The sequence below is a fragment of the Notolepis coatsorum genome, assembly GCF_963971535.1.
Source record: "Notolepis coatsorum genome assembly, chromosome: 12".
NCBI lineage: Eukaryota > Metazoa > Chordata > Actinopteri > Aulopiformes > Paralepididae > Notolepis > Notolepis coatsorum.
The window spans coordinates 71,641,148-71,662,326 of NC_140176.1; the positions used below are offsets into that span (position 1 = coordinate 71,641,148).

The 21,179-nt window shown below is 43.1% G+C and overlaps 1 protein-coding gene across 1 annotated transcript in view; it reads left to right on the top strand.

Annotated features, from left to right (window-relative positions):
- The window catches only part of LOC311238152 (ATP-dependent RNA helicase DDX19B-like), a 70,425-nt gene that overhangs the window by 42,550 nt on the left and 6,696 nt on the right, over nt 1-21,179 (top strand). The window contains exons 10-11 of the mRNA XM_084326163.1: nt 10,172-10,334; nt 13,153-13,344. Coding sequence (XP_084182289.1) covers nt 10,172-10,334; nt 13,153-13,344 — 355 coding nt within the window. The remainder of the gene's footprint in view (nt 1-10,171; nt 10,335-13,152; nt 13,345-21,179) is intronic.

Sequence of the window (21,179 nt, forward strand, 5' to 3'; positions counted from 1 at the left end):
CCCGAGCCCCCGCCGTTAATTTCGAACCCTGAGTTGGTGTCTCGGAAAACGAGAGCCCTGATCGCGGAGTTTCAGGAAGTAAACAAGAAAAATGAGAGCTTCCGATTGGTCATTTGCTTTATTTCCCATGAAACCAGTCACTTCACTCTACTGTGATTGGACCGTTGGCTTGAGTGCAATGTGAGACTTGTAGTTTAACGATCTCGCAGCGGAGGAAAAAAAAGACGAGAGGCTATAATCTGTATTCGCACAGCGTGCGTGTAATTGATTTTTACCGTTCGCATACAAATATTTTTAGGGGCATATGCGAGCAATTTGGTCGCACTGTAGAGCCCTGTCCCAATACCCCTTCAGCTTCTGACATCCCCAGAATATGTGTGTGTGATTTGCCCCCTCCTTCCCACACATCCTCCAGCATGCTCTTTGTGTTGGTGCATATTTTCCCTTCAGCTCTTGGGTTATAAAGAATCTGATTATGTTTTTCCATCCAAACTCTTTCCATATCCTCGATCCTGTTGTTGAATGTTGCACCTCGCATATGTTCCCCCATTCCTTCCCTGTTATTCCTATCTCTAGTTCTCTCTCCCATTTCTCCCTTATATAATCGGTCGTGTGTCCCTTGCTGGTCATTATAGCCCGGTACAGTGCTGATATTACCCTTCCTTTCCCTCCTTCGTATGCCCTTACTATCATCCTAATTATTCCATTCTGTTCTTCTTCCTTGTCCCCTCTTATTTCTTTATTATGGTAATCTCTAATCTGTAGATATCTGAAGTGGTCCCTGTTTTCTAGTCCAAAGTTCTCCTTTAATTTTTGTAGTGTTTGCATTTCCCCCTTCTCTATCATTTTGCATATCGCTGTTGCCCCCCCCCCTCTCCCACCTCCTGAATCCATGGTCCAGCCTCCCTGGTTTGAATCTCTTGTCATGTGCTATCCATCTCAGAACCCCTGACTGCTTCTCTAATTTGTGTGTTTTTACTACCTGTTCCATATGGTCAAGGTGCATTTGGTGATAGGATCTAACGGTCCCTCTTTTTCTTTGAACAGTTCCCTATCTCCCACCAGAGCTTGTACCTTGTATCCCTCCCCTTCTTTTTCAATGTCTTTCCATCTTGCCTCATATTTGTCGTTACACCAGCACGTCACTGCTCTCAGTTGCGCTGCATAATAATAATCTTGTAGGCTGGGTACTGCCATCCCTCCCTCTTCCTTTGGTAGTTGTAGTGTTTTATATCTGACCCGTGGTCTTCTCCCCGCCTGTTACGAAGGATCAGATTAAACCGAATATATATATTTATTACTTGATATATATTGCATAGTATTTGTATATCGTCTGATATCCCTTGTGTATTCTTTGTACATATACACGGAATATCCCTTTTACCTAGTACAGACCATAATATTTCGTTCTCCTATTGGAAGCGATCCCCTAGGCGCCACTGCCATACCCCCAAGGTCTAGTTCAAAGTCACCGCCAAGGCTTGCCTGGACATGCCCGGTTCTGCGCAAGAATACGAGACAGAAATAAGGCTGGTACTAGATTATTCACCGTACGTATAAATACGTTGCAGGTGGATACAGCAGTTAGTTAACCTAGAAACGTGTTACCCTCAAACGTTAAAGCCTTCATCACGAGTCAACGACCAAGTGAAGTGAGCAACCGTGCGTCTAAATGGAGCACTTATAACCGTGTGCGAATTGATAGCTGAAGTGTCAGAGTTTAACGCTGTATCGTCGAGTTCGACCTATTCTATTATTAAGTAATAGTCTATTTATGTATAGTGTATCGTGCGGCTACCGTTCTACAGTGACCAGCATTACCAACGCTTCCTCGTACCGAGCTAGTGTGCTTATCCAGGCTGGGCGGCTTAACCTGGTGCCGTCATCCGAGGAGCCCTAGACGAGAACCGTGTGGATATGTACACTGGATAACCTACACCGGCGACTACAGAGCCCTTTTCGGCTGGATTATTATATTGCTTTGGTCCTGTGGCTGTTGGAGCGGAGAATCGTCTACACCCACTGCTGTGTGGGATTTACCCGTGAGGAACATCACTCGAGCCCGTCTCTAGGAGAGGCTGGCTGGCTTTCACCTATGCTGCACGCATACTTGGATTATAGCTGCTGCTTTCGTCTGCCGATCAAGGGAGTAATGTACCGTCTCCCGTAGCTGGAGCTTATTGATTCCCCGGTGATCCAGACTTTGCATTCGAACATTTCCTCCCCCTGCTGGCCTACAACCGGAGGGACCCTACTAGTATCTCCTGCTGCCCTCCTAGTGTACCATAGATATAATTCCTAAAATACAGGTGGTATTCATTATCTCCTGCGTAATATTCTAATGGACTTACGCTCTTGACTTATTCACGCACATTCTTCGCCTTACAAGCGCGACTCTAAGTAAAGTAATGTAATATACTATTATTGCTGCTAATAAATATTATTCTAACCAAGATTTGTGTGGAACCGTGTCATTGTGGAGGTGTTCATCTCATATACCTGTGTACTGTATGGCCAGTAGTAATGTACATAAGACAGTAGTGGTTTAATGATACCATACTTATTAATACAGTCAGGGAATTGTACCCCTCAGTTACACCGCCCATATGAACCTCGATATCAGTCTGTCCCACTCCCTGAATTGATTCTGTGGTATTTGTATCGGTAGTGACTGGAACAGGTACAGTAACCTTGATAGTATGTTCATTTTAATGACCTCTATTCTTGAATTGAAGTCCAAGGGCATTACTGTCCATCTCTCTAAGTCTCTCTTGATGTTCTGATTTATCTGTGTATAGTTCGCCTCAAACAGTTTCCCCACCCCTCTCGTGATGTTCACCCCTAAGTATTTAATCTTGTCCATGTCCCATCTTATCCCGTACTGTTCCCTAATTTCCGTCGTTGGGGTATAGTTCCATGCTAAGGTCTTTGTCACGTTTAGTTTGTATCCTGAGTAGTGGCCATATTCCTTCAGTAGATCCATCAGTGCCGGGAAGCTCTTGTCTGGTTGTCTCATGTATACTATCACGTCGTCCGCAAATAGGCCTAGTTTATATTCCGTTCCCTTTATCCTTACTCCCTTGATGTCCTCGCTCTGTCTGATCAGTTGTGCCAGTGGTTCTATGAAAACGGCGAAGAGCGTTGGTGAGAGACAACATCCCTGTCTGGTAGCCCTCTCTAATCTGATTCTATCTGTCAGGCTGCCATTCACCTTAACCCTCGCTGTCGGTTCTTGATATAGCGCCTTGATCATCTTCATCGCCCTCCCGTTCAGTCCGAACCTCATCAATGTTTTATATAAAAATGTCCAGCTCACACTGTCTAATGCTTTTTCTGCATCTAGGCTAATCAGTACCGCGCTACCACCTTGTTTTTGTATCTCCTCTACTATGTGTAATGTCTTTCTCACGTTGTCCTGTGTCTGTCTCCCTTTAATAAATCCAGTTTGATCTTCATCTATAATGTCTGGCATAAACGTCTCAAATCTCTTTGATATTATCGATGTATACATCTTGTAATCCACGTTGAGTATGGACACAGGTCTGAAACTACTACATAATTCTCTATCCTTCCCTTCCTTCGGTATCGTGGTGATTATGGCTTCCTTCTACGAGGGGGGCATTTTGCCCTCTTCCATCGTGTGTCTGAACGCCGCCCCTAACATGGGTGCTAATTCCGTTCTAAATGTCTTGTAGAATTCCGATGGGAATCCGTCGCTCCCCGGAGATTTGTTGTTTTTAGCTCTACTAATTGCCTCTTCCAGTTCTCGTTCCGTAATTATTTTATTTAATTCTTCATTCTGTTCTTTCCCTATCGATGGTAACTCTAGCTTCTCCAGATATGCTTCTATTTCCTCTTCTCCCGCTGCTTTTGGCTGTGTGTATAGTTTCTCATAGTATTCTCTAAATGTCCTCTCTATTTCAGCTGGGTCTCTCAATATTTCATTAGTCTTTGTATCCCTTATTGTGTGTATCGTGTTCAACTTCTGTTGCGTCCTAATTCTCCTAGCCAACAGTCTGGTCGCTTTTGGTCCCCCTTCATAGTACGTTTGTTTCATGAACCTCGCTTTCTTTTCTATTTCCGTCAATAATTCCCTATTTATCCTGGCCTTTACTTCTTTGATTTCTCCGAGCGTTTCCTGTTCTTTTGATATTTGGTGTCTCCCCTCTAGCTTCTTCAGCTTCCCTAGCTTCCCTATCAGATTGTGATATGTCTCCGTTCTGGCCTTCTTCAGCATTGCTGTCTTCTCCATCAATTTCCCCCTTATCACCACCTTCAGTGTGTCCCATAGAATGTTCGGATCTACCGCCCCGTTGTCATTTTCTTCCTTATACCTGGCTATCTCCTCCTTGATCTGACTCACCACCCCCTTGTTATTTAATATTCCTACATTTAGTCTCCAGATCGTGTTCCTCCGTCTCCCTTCTAGATCTACCGTCAGATATATGGCACTGTGATCCGATATGTCCGCTACTCCTATTCTGCTCTCCTGTACCCTGTAACTGTCCCCCGTTGTCATCAAAAAGTAGTCTATTCTCGCATATGTCACGTGCGGGTGTGAGTAATGTGTGTATTCCCTGTCCATGGCGTGCATCCCCCTCCAAACATCTGTAATTCCCATTTCCGTCATCTCAATATTCATATATCTACTGATTGGTGCCCGTCCTTTTCTAGTACTCGTGGTGTCTAGGTCGTGATTCAGTACTACATTAAAATCTCCAGCGCATATCAATATCCCTTCTAGTTCCATCACTATCATATCAAAAATGGTCTCATATAAATCCCTCTCACTCTCTGGGGGTGCATAAACATTCACTAACGTAATCATTTGACCCTCCATTTTTCCCTTCACCAGAACAAACCTTCCCTCCTTGTCTCTTACTTCCTTGATCAATTCAAATTTGATTGTGTTTTTGATTAACGTGATTACTCCTCTCCTCAGGTTCCGTTTAAAGGAACTATAGTATGCATTTTCATATCCAAATCTCTTCAGTTTCTCATGATCCTGTGCTACCAAATGTGTCTCCTGCAGAAAAATCACTTCCATCTCACTTTTTTTACATTTCAACATCACTTTGCCCCTCTTTATCATATTATTCATTCCATTAACGTTTAACGACATCATTTTTATACCTTTAACCATTGTCATCTTTCTTCTTCTTTCGTCTGTCTTTCTTCTTTCCTCCTGACGGCTTGGGGGTTTGAAACCTTTACCCCCAACCGCTCGTCATATTTGTCCAGCCTTCTTACTGTTTTTATTGCTGTCGAGCTCCTGGTCAAAAGCGCTCTGTCCTTCATTCTGATCAAAGACCCCCATTTCCTAGGTCCCTCTCAATGTGGCTCATATGTTCCAATGTCCCTCCTTCCTCCCAAACCTATGTGTGGTGTCTTCTGTGTACCCCTTCTTACTTTCTTTTCCTCCCCTCTATTTTCTATGTGATGTCCATTTATCCCCTTAATCCCTTCCAACTGTGTTACTCGCAGCGTGTGTATGTATTTGTTTCAATATGTTCTGTGTTCAGTCTATCATACCTAATTATATTTCCATTTATTTCCTCCATCAGCATGTGTATTATGTGTCCATTTATACGTTATGTTCGTTCCTATATCCTGCCTCTACCTGGGAATGTGTGTTTATGTATATGTTATTTCAGTTTCTATATTTTGTCTCTATTTGGATAGTTTTTTCAATCTCTTGTGCGTGTACTCATCCGTTCGTCTCCTCCCGCCTCCTCTCCCCTCCTTCTCCGTCTCTGGCCTCCTCGTCCGTCTCCGCCTTCGGTCTGTCACGTCTCACCTCGGCCTTCTCCTCTCTCCTCCCGGGTTTCGATCTCCTACTCTGGTCCATCTGCGTGCTTTCTCCAATCTCTGCTGCGGGCTCAGCATCTGGCCCTCCTGTCCCCTTCCTTCTCCGTCCTCCGCCATCTGCATCCCCCGTCGCCTCATCTCCTCCGCCGCGTACGTCACCGTCCCTTCCTTCCAGTGAATCCTTAGCGAGGTCATGGGTGATTGGAATTTCATTCCGTTTTCTTTCAGAATTCTCTTCAGTCGCGCGCGCGTAGGACCTGCGTGTTATTGCTACCACTGTCGAGTAATCGTGATCAAACGACGCGGTTCTGAGTATCAATTCCTTAATCTCAAATCTCAAAGTTAATAATCACCGCCCTCGGAGGTCTGTCCGGTTTCGGTCTAGGAGCCAACGCCCTGTGGGCCCTCTGTATCTCCATTTTTTCCAGTCCCGTCTCCTCCAGTTGTTCCTTGATACGTTTTTCCACATATTGGATCACCGATTCCCCTTCGACTCCTTCTTTCAATCCCCATATTCTGATGTTATTTCTCCGTGACCTCCCCTCCATGTCCGATATCTTTGTCTCCATCTGTTCTTGTTTTTGAATCGCACACGTTAACACCTCGTGTATCTCTGTGTTCCATTCCTCCGTTTGCGCCGTTCTAGTCTGTAACTCTGTTACGTTTCTGTCCTGTTCCGCCATCTTCTCATCCACCCTTTTGAGTTCTGTATTCATTTCACCTCTGAAGTCCTCCTGTTCCTTCCTCAATTCCTCCCGTAACTTCCCAATATCGTTCCTTATCGTGTCCGTGTTCAGTTTTATCGTCGCTGTTATGGTCTCCAATATCCCGGCCTGCATGACCACGGCCCATCCTGGCATTCCCGTGCTTGTCCCAGCCGATCCTCCTCCTTCCTCCGCCTGACCCTTCTCGGTCTCGTTTCGGGGGCTCTGTTCCATCGAACTCTCTTCTTCCCGTGAGTCCTCCATTTCTCTCTCCTTCACAATCGTTTTTTCCTCCTTCCTTCTCGTTTGCATTTTCATTTTCACTTTTCGGGTCCTTTTTTATCCGTTTTTTCACTCTTTTGACCAGGAGCTCCACCGCATGCGTGTTACCCTTCCGCTCTCATACCGGAAGCCAAAATGCATCATTTTTATTAACGTTAAATATTTTTCTTTTTTCTGTAGTTAATTAATCGAAATTAACGCGATAAACTCCCAGCCCTAGTTATGACCTAATGACTGATGACCTGTTTAGTTATGACTTAATGACTGATTACCTGTTTAGTTATGGCCTAATGACGGATGACCTGTTTAGTTATGACCTAATGACGGATAACCTAGGTTCCTTACCGGCACCAAAAAGAGAGAACACATTTCACCAGTTCTAGCCTCCCTACACTGGCTCCCAGTCCCACTTAGAATAGACTTCAAAATCCTCCTCCTGACCTTTAAGGCACTATCGGGTACAGCACCCCTTTAAACAACTGGTTTAAACCCTGCACCGAGTGACATCATATACATGTAGTACAATGCCAAAGCAGTAGGTGGCGATGTAGTTCAAACATGAAGGCCATTTCAACCAAAGGGTTTATCGTTAATACCGGAAACTGAACTGAAGCCTGGAAGTTCTGGAACACAACATCCCTCCTTGCTCACAGCCAAACAATTCTACAGTTTGCAGCTAGAACAACGTGCAATAAACAAAAAAGGATACATTCACTGTGTTCTGCCTCATTTGTTGATGAAACAAAACCAACATCAACACAATTTACCACCAAGAGCGGAGTTTAGTCTCACAAAAAGATTGCCGATTTTGTTAGCTTACGTGCTAACGTAATAATATAGTAACGTTAACGCTAGTAGAATGAATGGATGACATTTTTATTTAACAGATTGCAGAATGTGTACAATACGGCTCAATACAAACAATTGTGCAGACTGTTGTAGTTTGGATTGGGTTCCTTATAACAATAACTTGACAACACACGAGTTTAGTTGGTATCTGCAGCTTCAGGTTTACTCGGCGTCAGGTCAGAAATGCGACAACAGACATCATCAGTCGATCACAACACTCTTCAACACAGACGATACGTTTCGAACAAAAGTTTATTACCAGTGATGCCACAGATTACTTGTAAAAGTAATCCGATTACTGATTACTGATTACTCCTTTAAAAAGTAATCCAAGTTACTTTACTGATTACTTGATTATCAGAGTAACTTAGTTACTTTGAAAGTAACTAGGTTACGAAGTCGTCGTCGTTCCCCCAACCGTTTTTTTTAAACGCTTTATTGAAAGTGCATAAATTGTTTTTAACTTGTTTCTCTGCACATAACGTAAATTGTTAAACTAGTGCTTCAGCTTCTGTACCATCAAGTATGGTAAAGCAACAGTCTATGATGCTCACAGCATTAGAGCAGCCAGCCAGTGGTTTTACAAAACCAGTGTATCCATTCACATCTAACAAATGCAGGCTGAACTATTCAATTATATCAACTGTAACTATTAAATTGTTTTTATAAATGTCTCTCTATAAACATACAATCAGTCTCTCTTTAACATGTAAATTAACTGTAAATCTGGCAAATAAGAGCTTTTGCTCTGCCACCATCAAATATACATTAATCAATCTCTCTCTTTTGCTGTTTGGCTGGCCTCCGAGTCCTCCTGTACCTAGTCGAAGCGTCGTAGTGTTGTGATTCCAGATGCTTTCAATGCAATTGGATGTGCTGTTTTTAGCGGTAGACAGTATTTACGTTTAGGTCGCTTTCACATATAGTTTTGGTGGACTCGGTGCGGTTCTGGGGGTGAAGTTGAAACATCTGAACAATGTCACGCGGTCGAAAAGGGCGCTTGTCTATTGGACAGTGGAAATGTGTGTGTGGCTGCTGCGATCCCGTGTGTGCGCGCGCGTGTGTGTGTGTGTCTGTGTGTGTACACTGCAGAGCCCTTCAAATCAGCGGAGCCGAGTTTTGACATGGCATTGATCCATTGTTCTATTGAAGCACATTACCACCATCCTCTCTCGCTAAACAACTTGTAGACCACGGTGTTTTTATGAGTGCCCACAAGTAGCTGTTTTAATAATATAATAAGCCGCACGCCTCGGTAATAATAATAAGCCGCGTTTTTTCTTCCTGTAAGCGTTTTGGGGTGGAATTCTCAGACGAATGCAACGGAGCCCTGCTGTCACACGATTGGCGCATATGTCACATGACGTGCTGTGAAGACCCGCCCTACTCTGCCTCTGATTCGCAGACTGTGGATGGGGAATGTGATTGGGCCAAAGCAGAGTCACTCACAGACAGAGAGTCCAGTCACGCCGCGGGCCACATTCTTGTGTAACCCTTTCACTGCCACACCACGTCACTCCCAAATAAGAAAAACAGCTCAAAAATGTATTTTTGACTGTCGAAAACGAAATAAAATACTGCATTCCGCCTGCATTATGAATTTATGATGAGATAGTAACGAAATAGTAATGCACAGCCACTTGGACAAGTAACTGCAATCAGATTACTGGCTTTTAAAGATTAACGCGTTAGATTACTATTTTCGGGGGAAAGTAATCAGATTACAATAACGCGTTACTTAGTAACGCGTTACCGGCATCACTGTTTATTACAATCATTTACATATAACGCTACTTGGGACAGCTCTACTGGAAATAACCTTGGTTTCTACGTCTACACGCAACCACTGCAACCGGGGATGCGCGCAAAACTTCACCCTGGACTCCGGTTTTCAAAGACCACGGTTGCAGTGTTCCAAAACCCCGGTTGTGTGGACAGGGCCTGAGATCCTCCAATCAGGCTTGGCTGGTCCCCCCCGCACCAGACTCAAAAAGAGAGGCGATCGCTCCTTCAAGGCCGTGGCCCCCAAACTGTGGAACCAGCCACCCCTGGAGAACCGATCTGCCCCCTCGCTGGAGACATTTAAGACTCATCTAAAAACCCACTTTTACTCCCTAACCTTCAATAAACCCTGATTTTCCCACACCCTAACTCACACACTCCCATGCGATTTTACCATGCCTCCTACCCCTTGTATCTCTTGTATCTCTGTCCCCTGTGTGCTATACTGTACTTTGTGCTCCCCTATCCGCGTGTTGGTCTACTGTTGTCCTAATCTCTGAATGTACTGTCTTGTCCTGCTGTGCCTTTTTGTATTTTATAGTATGACATTTTATGCTCTGATTGTACAGCACTTTGGTTGGCTCTTGAGCTTTTAAACATGCTTTATAAATAAATTACTTGACTTGACTTGACCTGTTTAGTTATGACCTAATGACCTGTTTCCTTGTCTTCAGACTCTTCTGGTGTTTAGTTATGACCTAATGACCCGTTTCCCTAATGACCTGTTTTCCTGTCCTTGTCTTCAGACTCGCAAGATGGCTTCCTGGCTGACTGCACAGCTGACCAAGGAGGGCCACCAGGTGGCGCTGCTGACTGGTGAGCTGACTGTGGAACAGAGAGCTGCCGTCATCAAGCGCTTCAAGGAGGGCAAGGAAAAAGTCCTGGTGACCACAAATGTCTGCTCCAGAGGTATGTTATTTAAGCCCCACCCTTTTAAAGATACAGTACAATTATATTTTAATTCAGTCATGCATTTCTTATTGTGGAAGTATAATTTTTTCAGCTTCAGATGTATCATTTGCTTTGATTGATTGATTGAAAACGTTATTAACAGATTGCAGAATGGGTACAATACAGTACAGCTCAATATAGTCCGGGAGCGTTGAACCTTGTTTTGTCGGTTTACATTTAAAAATGTTTTGCCGTTTCTTGGAGCATGGGGGTACCTCTTCAAAATACAAGAGGGTGCTTGCACTTAGGAGCACACTAAGAAATTTAGGAGCACAGTGAAAATATTTCAATATAATATATTTTTCCAAAAATATATGTATTTGTACTGCGCGTGCAAACAGGGGACACATCTGTGCAATAGCACATACCACCAAAGTCACTGGCCCACTGTGTGCATGTGTGTGTATCTGCGTGTGCAAACGGGAATGGGACACAGACATTTGAACTATTAAGTGATTAATGCCTACTGTGGCAAAGTTGTAGGCCAACAACTACTAGGCCTAATAAAAAAGGCAGTGACATTGAACTACTGCTACAAAAGTCACTTAACTTTAGCTTTTGCCCCTTTTATGCATACAATGCCTATGTTTTGGCTAGTGTTGCTCTTCTAGAAAAATATTCCTTTCAGGGTTGCCTATTGAAATACTGTACACCTCCAGTAGAGAAACATTGTTTATGAGTTTGCATGTCAGGTAGACCATTGATTGACAGTCGATTCTGCCAATTACGTCACACCGCTTTCACCCACCTCTGCTGTTGATAACGCTAGCCAAGTTAGCACACACACAGATACACACACGCACAGTGGGCCAGTGACTTTGGTGTAGGGGTGTAACACTGCATCGATTTGAAAATGTTAGAATCGATTATAATCGCAATTTGAATGTGTACACAGTGTTGCTATTCTCATGTCCATTACAGCCAACACAACGACATACGCTACTGCATCAATGTTATGATTAACAAAGCAAGGCATTCGTTTTGTTGCATTAACGTTATATTACTATTGCTATCGATAAATCTAGGTGTTCTAAAATCTATTGCTATTGGTAAGACTAGAATAAGTTAACTTAATGTTACTGTCTCGGAAAAGTCTCGCTTAGGGCAATTGTGGACTGTCCGGAAGTAAAAAAGCAAATGAGAGCTTCCCGATTGGAATTCTTTTAGACCGTTGGCTTGAGTGCAATGTGGGACTTGTAGTTTTTGAACGATTAGCAGCGGAGAGAAAAAAGTATGACTGATGTTGTAATCTTCACTCGCACACTGTGCGAGTAATTGATTTTTCCGGTTCGCACACACATATTATTAGGGGCAAATGCTAGTAATATGGTCGCACTGTAGAGCCCTGCCTCCTATGTACAGTTTCCCCCCCACCCCACCCCACCTACCAACCTCCTACCTACCAACCTCCTCCAATGTACAGTTTCTTCATCAAATGTATATACGGTACTCTCTTTTTTAGACTCTTGTATCAAAAACAGTACTGTATTTGTAAATCTGGTATGTCATAAATGTATAGATGTAGCGGTACTGTCTATCTGTATGTCATGCATGTTATGATGAATTGAAAATGGGGGACCCTGATGTAAACAAGACTAAAGTCTTTCTCTGGTCTGCATCCCCTTAACAATTGTGTGTATTGAGCTGTACTGTATTGTACCCATTCTGCAATCTGTTAATAATATTTTCAATCAAACTCAATCCCGAGTTCTGACAGTGATAGATCTGGCAGCAGAGCCGACCGTTCGAGCCCTTTGCCGAGCGGCTTGGCTGCCAGTATAAAGGACCAGCCCAGGCTGTTTGTGGTGTGTCAGTGAATACCACGATCACAACACCAGAGGGAGCTCCACAAATCATGTTAAACCCAGATTCGGCTCAAACAAGGGACTAAACACGTTTCGCAATTATGCCACATCAATGTGGCATGCCCTACCCAAAGCTGTAAAGGAATGTGAATTGCTACCCACTTTCAAAACCACTCAAAGAACACCTACGGGAGACTGCAATTCGAAACTGGCCCCTGTAAATGTCCCAACCCAACCCCCTCCAATGTACAGTAAATGACGAAGTATGGTTGTCAATATTCCAATGTACAGTTTTGCTTGTACAGTGTGTCCCCCACCCCACCCACCCAACCACCTCCAATGTACAGTCCCCCCCCCACCCACCCAACCTCCTCCAATGTACAGTTTCTACGTCAAATGTATATACTCTCTTTTCTGGACTCTTTTTGTATCACAAACGGTACTGTATTTGCAAATCTGGTATGTCATAAATGTATAGATGTAGCAGTACTGTCTATCTGTATGTCGTGTATGTCATATATGTTATGAATTGAAAATGGGGGACCCTGATGTAAACAAGACTAAAATCTTTCTCTGGTCTGCTTAACAATTGTATGTATTGAGCTGTACTGTACTGTACCCATTCTGCAATCTGTTAATAAAGTTTTCAATCAATCCTATGTTTAAAAGGCTGCCTTTCTGTCATCTTCTACGAGTTACCAAAGACGTTTCAACTATAATAATAAACAATTACATTTTTTATGATTTTACGACAATTAGTGCCCATCCCTAATTAGTGCTCAGGCTTGCATTGAATTGGATTTCTACCATTTGGATGTAAACCGGCCACGGAAGGAAGAACTGGAGAAAAGTAATAAAAAAGACGAGTTTTAAATAAATACAGCCACAAGACGCGTATAGCAGTTGTTTTCAGGCCCAAGTGTGGAGCATCAAAAAATTCACACTGAAATGAAATCGTCCCGATTAACCAGGTATCGATGTGCCGCAAGTGTCTACGGTGGTGAACTTTGACCTCCCAGTGGACAAAGATGGGAACGCCGACAACGAGACATACCTTCACCGCATCGGCCGCGCCGGGCGTTTTGGCAAGCGGGGCTACGCCTTCAACCTGGTGGACAGTCGGCTCAGCCTGGAGATCATCCACCAGATTGAGGAACACTTCAGTATGTTCTTTTCTTTTGTCTTACAATTCAATCTCAAACCCTGCCCTCTTTTCTTGATCCTCCAATCACAATTGTTGCTTCAAGGGGAATGAATGATTTTATTTCTCTTTTTATTTATTTTTTTTACAAAGCATAGTAGTAGAACTTACAAAAAAACTAAAATAAATAAAATGACCGAAAAGGTGTAGGCTGAAGCCGAGGCTTATAATTGCCTACCCTTTTTACATTACATTACACTATTTACATTACACTATTTCCCCGCATATATCGATCCCACATTTTTTTTTTATACACACGTTCAATTTCAACATCAATCATTAGTTTCACCTGATTATTAGTTTTTCGATTGCCAAAAATTATAGTTTATAGGAAGCAACAGTTTAATTTAATTTCAAACCTTTATTTCACCACGTAAGACACTGAGGTTATACCCTAATTTACAGTGACGACAGACAGTTACAAGTTGATACACAGTGGTCAGAGATCATACTTTTAAATACAGCAAAAGAAGGAAGAAACTTCAGCTTCAGAGTCAGTTGGAGGGCATTCCAGCCAGATGGTGGAAGCATCAAAGGAAAAAGCGGTCTTTCCTAGTTCAGAGCAAACTGGAGGAACCCTAAGAACCAACCAGTCATTTGAACGTGTAGAATAGGTTTCAAGATTCCATTCCAACAGTGTTGTGGTGTAAGAGGGACGTTTACCAATAAGGGCGTTCAAAATTAAACAAATACTAATGATAGTTACGCCTTTCAACCAGAGAAGGCCATCCAACTTTTTCATAAAGGACAAAGTGGTGGGTATCATCCAATTGTACATAGACTGGCTATCTAACATAGACTGGCTATCTAATACCTGCTCTATGAGAAGAAAGCTTAACACAATCGCCTTCGGGGCCATTAGATTAGACTGGCCCCACTCTAGGACGGCAGCTTTTCATTACAAATGTTCACTGTGCGTGAGGTTGTTTGTAGAGCTAAATCTATATTTTATATTATTGCTATGTGTCCATTGTCATTGTCAATTGACAGTATAAACTTTCCCTTCAATATGCCATAACGAAATAATTTTTTCATCAATACGTTCCCATTTTATAGCGTCGTGAATATGAGCGTTATATCGGAATGGTCTGGGATAATTCCTGCAAGGCTAGTTATAGGGCGCTAAGCTAATAACGTTAAATCGATTGCCGTTTTGTCCCTACACAAGCTAGAGTTAAAAATCTAAATGCATATGATCGGTATCATGTTCCACCATGAATGCATGAAAGGGGGGGGGGGGGGGGCGGGGGAAGTCGTTTCTGATTATTGATTACCAATAACGGCATTCGTTATTACAACAACATACGCTGACCGGGTGGATGGCTATGAGAACAAGGCCCCCGATCAGGCTGAAATTGACGTCAAATCGGTCTTACCTGTGGCCGGTTGGATTCCAAAAAGAATTTCCCAGTTATTTGATTGCCATCTGGTAGATCGATATGTCCATTGGCTGATGCTATATTCCTTTACTGCATACTGAATTTGGCGTCGCAAAAAGTATTCCAAGCGATCTGGTGAAGCCATAGCTTCAGGCTAACAGAAAAGTCCACCCGGAGCGAAAAAAACGTGACACCAGGTCTGAAACAAGGATTACTGCATTCTCAAGACAGCGCCACTAACAGGATCTGGCCGGTACTGCACTTTCAGAGTCCCAATATGCCTTTTCCAGACAAAATACAGCTCCGTGACATTGAGTAGGATATTAAAATGGAATAAAAGCTAAAACAAGTTAAACACATATATATACGTGGTTGGCCTTCAAGCGTCTGCTCCCAATCACGTATTTATACGTGGATGGCCCCGAATGTGTTAATGACATAGCCACTATGCAGTATGCAACTTATCCCAAATGGTAAACCTACCGACTAGAATAAACGTCAACAAATCAGGTGCATTATCCTCAACTTGTATAGATCATATTTTTACTAATTCAGTTGATAAAAGTTGTTTCAGTGCCAATTGGATTCAGTGATCATAACATAATTGATATGGCAAGAAAAGTAAGTCCCCAAAGCAGGTCCTAAAATCATACATAAAAGAATCTATAAACATTTCTGCGATAATTTATTTATTCAAGACGTGCACAACTTAAAGTGGGACAGTGTATTTGAGTGTATTCATACTGAAGAAGCCCTAGGTGAATTTATTTAAGGTATTTTCCTCTGTCTGTGACAAGCATGTGCCCATAAAAAAACGTACTGTAAGATCTATTGATTGATTGAACATTTTATGAACAGATTGCAGAATGGGAAAAGAGTGTATTCATACTGAATAACTCAAAAAAGAAAAAGTATTTAAAAAAAATATTATAAAAACATAAATAAATGTGTATACGTTTTGTACATAAAACTATGAAACGTTTGTAACCTTTGCTAAATGATATACTGAATTATGTTTCTTTTTTGTATTTAATTTTTTTGTGAAAGAGATATAATCGCTCTAAATTCATGGAATTCAGAAGATTGGTTAGTGTAAAGCGACTATTTAAAAGTGACAACCAAAAGCCGCTGAGAGGGCTTGGGCAGGGAGATCTGTCCGACACGCAGTGGTGCAGTCGTAATATGGGCCAAGGCCAAACGCCACGTGCACGCGCATACATGTTCCCTCGGTTGCGCACAGAACAGATGATTATTATGCATAACAATGTTTTAAATGTAATTGTAGTTACAATTTCTTTAATTGAATTAACTTAAACTTGAAAAGTAAATACAAACTAAATTAACAATGTAACTTAGAGTTAGTTTACTGAAGGACAGTTTCCTTCAGACTGAAGCACAACTTGTCTCATCCTTCCAGTCGGGAGATCAAGCAACCCCCCACCTACAGTGCTTGTATTTTGGTTGTCGGTATCCTATTATTATGCAAAGTCTAGGTGATAAGTGCTGGCCGGGGTATACGGCGCGACGAGTCATTTTTGTGTGCATGCGTGCACATCATTGCGCGCACTTCAGCCTCAGTGACGTAGCCTAAACAGCGTTTAACCGCGTTTGACCACCACTGCATGCCTGCCGACACGCGAGTCCAATGAATGAGCCTGAGTCCGTAGCTGCAGTTCAAGGGTGTTTATTTGAGCCTTCGGTTACATGCTCTTGCAGATGGTATATATTGATTTCGATTAGGGATGCCCCGATCGATCGGCCACCGATCGTTATCGGCCGATAATCAGTATAAATATGCGATCTGTGAATTCCGATAATGAGTCATATTCGCCGATCACGGAAACCGATCAAGCGGAGATTTCACTCGCTGTCTGTCTCAGACACACAGGACCTGCAAACTGCCGCTGCTCCTCCTCCATAGCCCCCCGCCCGCACCCGTGTACAGTTTGTAAACACAGAGGACTGAGAGGCGGCTCCTCTGCTCGAGTCTATAGTGCATTCGACCTGAGCTAACGTTAGCTACCTAGCTATCGTTACTGTTTAAACAAAATTACCCAGTCAACTATTCACTTTTAGTAGGCATTGTCTAACGGTATTTAGCCGGCTAGCTACTGATAGCTCCTGATATCAACAAATGCTCCAGCAAGTCTATTAGTCCATGTTGATACCTCCGTTAGCTTGCGTTAGCTGATGTTAGTTCACTGTTCAAAACGAAATGTCCCATTGAACTAAAGTTCTGTCTTAACGTCATCTAGCCGGCTAGCAGTAGCTACAGATAGCTCTTGATATCAATGTCTTATAACATTGATTCAATGCGTATTCGAGCTGAGGGCTTGCTGAATGTGATATGACCAAAGCACAGTAACGTTATATCAATAGGGTCCATCTGCAGCGCAGGAGAATCCTTGCCGTAGCTCGAGGCTACTCGAGTATAGGGTCCAGGTGCAGCTCCGGAGAATCCTTTTTGGAGCTGAAGGTGGAGTACACATGAGCTGTTTGCAGATAGCGAGCATTTTGACTTGTTGCGTGGTGGCGATGTCTCGCAGATAATACAAGTACAAGTCTAATTATATAATATATATATTTTATAAAAAAAGAAATTTTATATAAACAATTTTAATTTCTTTTTAATCAAAAACGATCGGTATCGGATCGGTATCGGCCGATATGGCTCACGACGATCGGTGATCGGTATCAGTGGCAAAAAACGTGATCGGGGCATCCCTAATTTCTATGGTTAAATGAGTAACATAGCATGGTCAACAGAAATATAGGCACCCTGCCTCACCCTCTCTGTGTTCCTAGACACGGGTGATATTAATTACCTTTCTTCCCAGGTGACCCACCCACACCTCCAGACAGACACACCCACTACCACTGGTGACAAAGTAACATACGCCTCCCTGCTCCTACATATCGGCCCTAATTATTACAACATAATAATTACAGCACAAAAACCCAATGTACTGCATAACACGTGCAAACACCAATCAAGATGAGCGGTCCATTGTCTTTTTGTTCTTGAAAACGAGAAAAAGGTCAATGTCAATGCCCTCGAACCATTTCCATGAACTGGCGATCTTCTCTTGATGGACCCAGCTGTTCGTCATGGCTGCACTCAGGGAAGTCTATTTGAAACTGCTGCTTCCACAGTTCATCCAACTTCACCACTGAGATATGGTTAGCAGTGACACTAGGTTGTTCAATCTGCTCCTCTTGAATATCACAAGCCACCGTCCTCCATTTGTCTCTTTTTTTTTTTTTTTTTTTTTTTTTTTAAATCTTTATTTGCTTTTTTGGTCGCGCAGGACTGACTGCTTTTTTTTTTGGCCATACAGGACCGACAGAGGAGAGAGGGTGAAATGGGAGGAGGAGAAGAGGGGAAGGCATGCGGCATATGGCCACCGGGTCTGGGAAACAAACCCGGGGTGACCGCTTCGCGACTCAGCACGCTATGTGGTGTGCTACTGGAGCGCCCCCCTCCATTTGTCTCTTAGCTTGTACAGTAACTTCTTTATTACTGTCAGCATGTTTGCAGGCATGTTGAGCTCAGACATGTACTATGTCATCCATCACGTTACAACATCCTCTCAAAAAGAGACCATAAGCTTGGAGTGCTTTGACATTCTCTACCTTAACCATTGGCCAAGAGAGGGCTTTGTCCAAATAAGCTGCAACAATCTTGCTAATTTCCAAAATGTTCCTCCAACAAATGCTCTATCTGCAGGCATTTGTTGACAGCTTCTAACTAGCTCTCGTGGTTGCCCCCTGTTGTACTGTGCCAAAAAGTTCAGACAGACTCTTACATCACCTGTCCTTTCTTCAATGTTGTACTCAAAAGTTCTCATAAAAGCATGGTACTGAAGAGGATCTCCCTCAAACACTTGGATCTCTCTGTTTGGCAAAGACGAGACATTCTGCTGTTGTACCAGCTTAGCCGTAATTTCGTTTTGTCTTGCCATTATGGACAAGTTATTACTTTCATCTGTGACTGGCACATGAGCATGTGTACCGGCCACGAGGTGTTGAGACACCAGTCGTCATATTAGGAGCCATCCCAAGCCTGGGTGGTCTCTGGTGGACTATTCGAGATCCAACATCCACAGTATTTTCCCTTTCATTGGGCTTAGTGGAATGAGACTTGGATGTGATTAGATGATCAACTTCTCCTCGGCCACAAGGCACAAATTAATCTGCATCAATATTGAGAACAGCATGGGCCCCTCTCTCCATGTTGTTCAAATGGAAACAGCATTTATCATCAGGTTTCTTAGATTTGGTCCCAGTCGGGGCGCTCCAGTAGCACACCACATGGCGTGCTGAGTCGTGAAGCGGTCGTCCCGGGTTCGTTTCCCAGTCCCGGTGACCATTTGCCGCATGTCTTCCCTACCTCTCCTCCCGTTCTCCCTCTCTCCCTCTATCAGTCCTGCGTGGCCAGAAAAAGCTGAAAATGCTATAAATAAAAAGTTTTAAAAAAATATGCTCCCAGTCACACTGCTTCTTGAGGCTCTGAATACATCCATCCTAGCCTGTGAGGCTGCTATCTAAATCAAATCAAATCAAATGTATTTGTAATGCCCGACGACACACGTTAATGTCCCCATGGGCCGGACACGTCTTCTTTAAACAAGTCAAGAAGAAACATAACAATAAGTCAAGAACAAAACAAGAACACCATAAGGTCCAACAAATTTAAAATAAATGCAAATAAATAATAGAATGCAGGCACTCCCAGACATACCCCACGCGAAGGTAAGGAAAAACTCACTAAAGCCTAACAATAGGGAAAAAATGCTCCACAGGCAGTGTGGAGGAGAGAAACCTTAGAAGGGCCATTCAAGGGGGGATCTCCCTTCTTAGATGTCGGTGATAGTGTTGCAGACTAACAGTTGGTAAGCATGCACTCATGTGTGTAGTGAAACACAGATGATTGCATGCAATAGCAACTGAACATTTTGAAAAATTAAAGATCGAGCTGATAGCGATAGCAACTAGGGGTGCACCGATGTATCGGTCGGGTATCTGTATCGGCCGATAAGTGCCTTGTTGACTGCAATCGGCCGATAAGCTCGAATGTGCCGATGGCGGTAGCCGATAAATATCCATCAATTTGTGTAGCGTCAAGACAAAAAAAAGTTCACTCGCGACCTGCACAACGCCGTCCCCAGTCCCCCCCACACACACACACACACACACAAGCTACTGCATCAAAGTTATTACTTATGATTAACAAGGCATTCGTTTTGTGGCATTAACGTTATATAGTTAGTGTTACACGTTCAATATCAGCATATTATTTACCCGAACGTAGCAAGCGTTCATACTAGCTCAGTTCCTTCCGTTGCTCACAGAGCCCTGAGTTTGACCCATTCTGCAATCTGTTAATAACGTTTTCAATCAGACGCATGTATAGAAAGGCTTTGTTTTATTATAACATTAGTTGCAGTAAAATCATTATGCCTCATTTAAGTCATCCTGCGGAGCTAAAAGCTAAACGTCGGCCGCGCCGTGTTGTTGTTCTAGAAAACCTCGTCAAAATCAATGGCGGACAAAAGCAGAAGTAAAAAATGTATACGCGCTTGCCGATTGGTGGTAACAGCAGAGGCGGGTGCAAGCGGTGTGTGACGTAATTGGCAGAATCGACTGTCAATCAAAATTTCATTGGTTGAGACAATAGTATCTAGCTGCAGCCCAGCAGGTAGACCATGCTGGGAGAACTAGTATCTAGCTGCAGCCCTGCAGAACATACTGGGAGAGAGATGGTGCTATTTCTTGATGTTTCCTTTTTTTAAGTAAGTAAAGAGGCCTATGTTCATATCGGTGAGCACAATTTGTAAGACAAATATATAGTAGTTTCATTAAAAAAACATTTACAATAATATTATTACAAAAAAAAAATATTACAAAAAAGAAAATTTGCCACAAATATCGGTATCGGCCGATTGTGTTAGTTGAACTATCGGTATCGGTGGCAAATTTTCATATCGGTGCATCCCTAATAGCAACTGAACATTTTGAGAGATTAAAGATAGCGAATCTCCACTTCAAGCTCAAATCGCTCTTTCCTCTTCCTTATTTCCTCCTCCTGCTGATCCAGATCTTGTTTGTGCTTATGCAACCTTTGACGCGTAAGAAGAGCAGCCATTTCAGCTTCTGCCTTAACAGGGGAAGGGGAAGTAGAGGAGCTTGAAGTCATGGACGACCTAGATTGTGAACCATGCCCTTTTTTCCCCAATATTTGAGAGGCTGCCCACCCCTTGACGTCCTTCCTGAGGCCCGGCCAGACGAACTTGGCCCCCACCAGCTTAACCGACGCCTTCACCCCCGGGTGCAACAAGGCATGAATGGTATCATAAACCCGGCGGCGCCAGCCAGTGGGGACCATCGGGTGTGGTCGGCCGGTGGAGACATCGCAGAG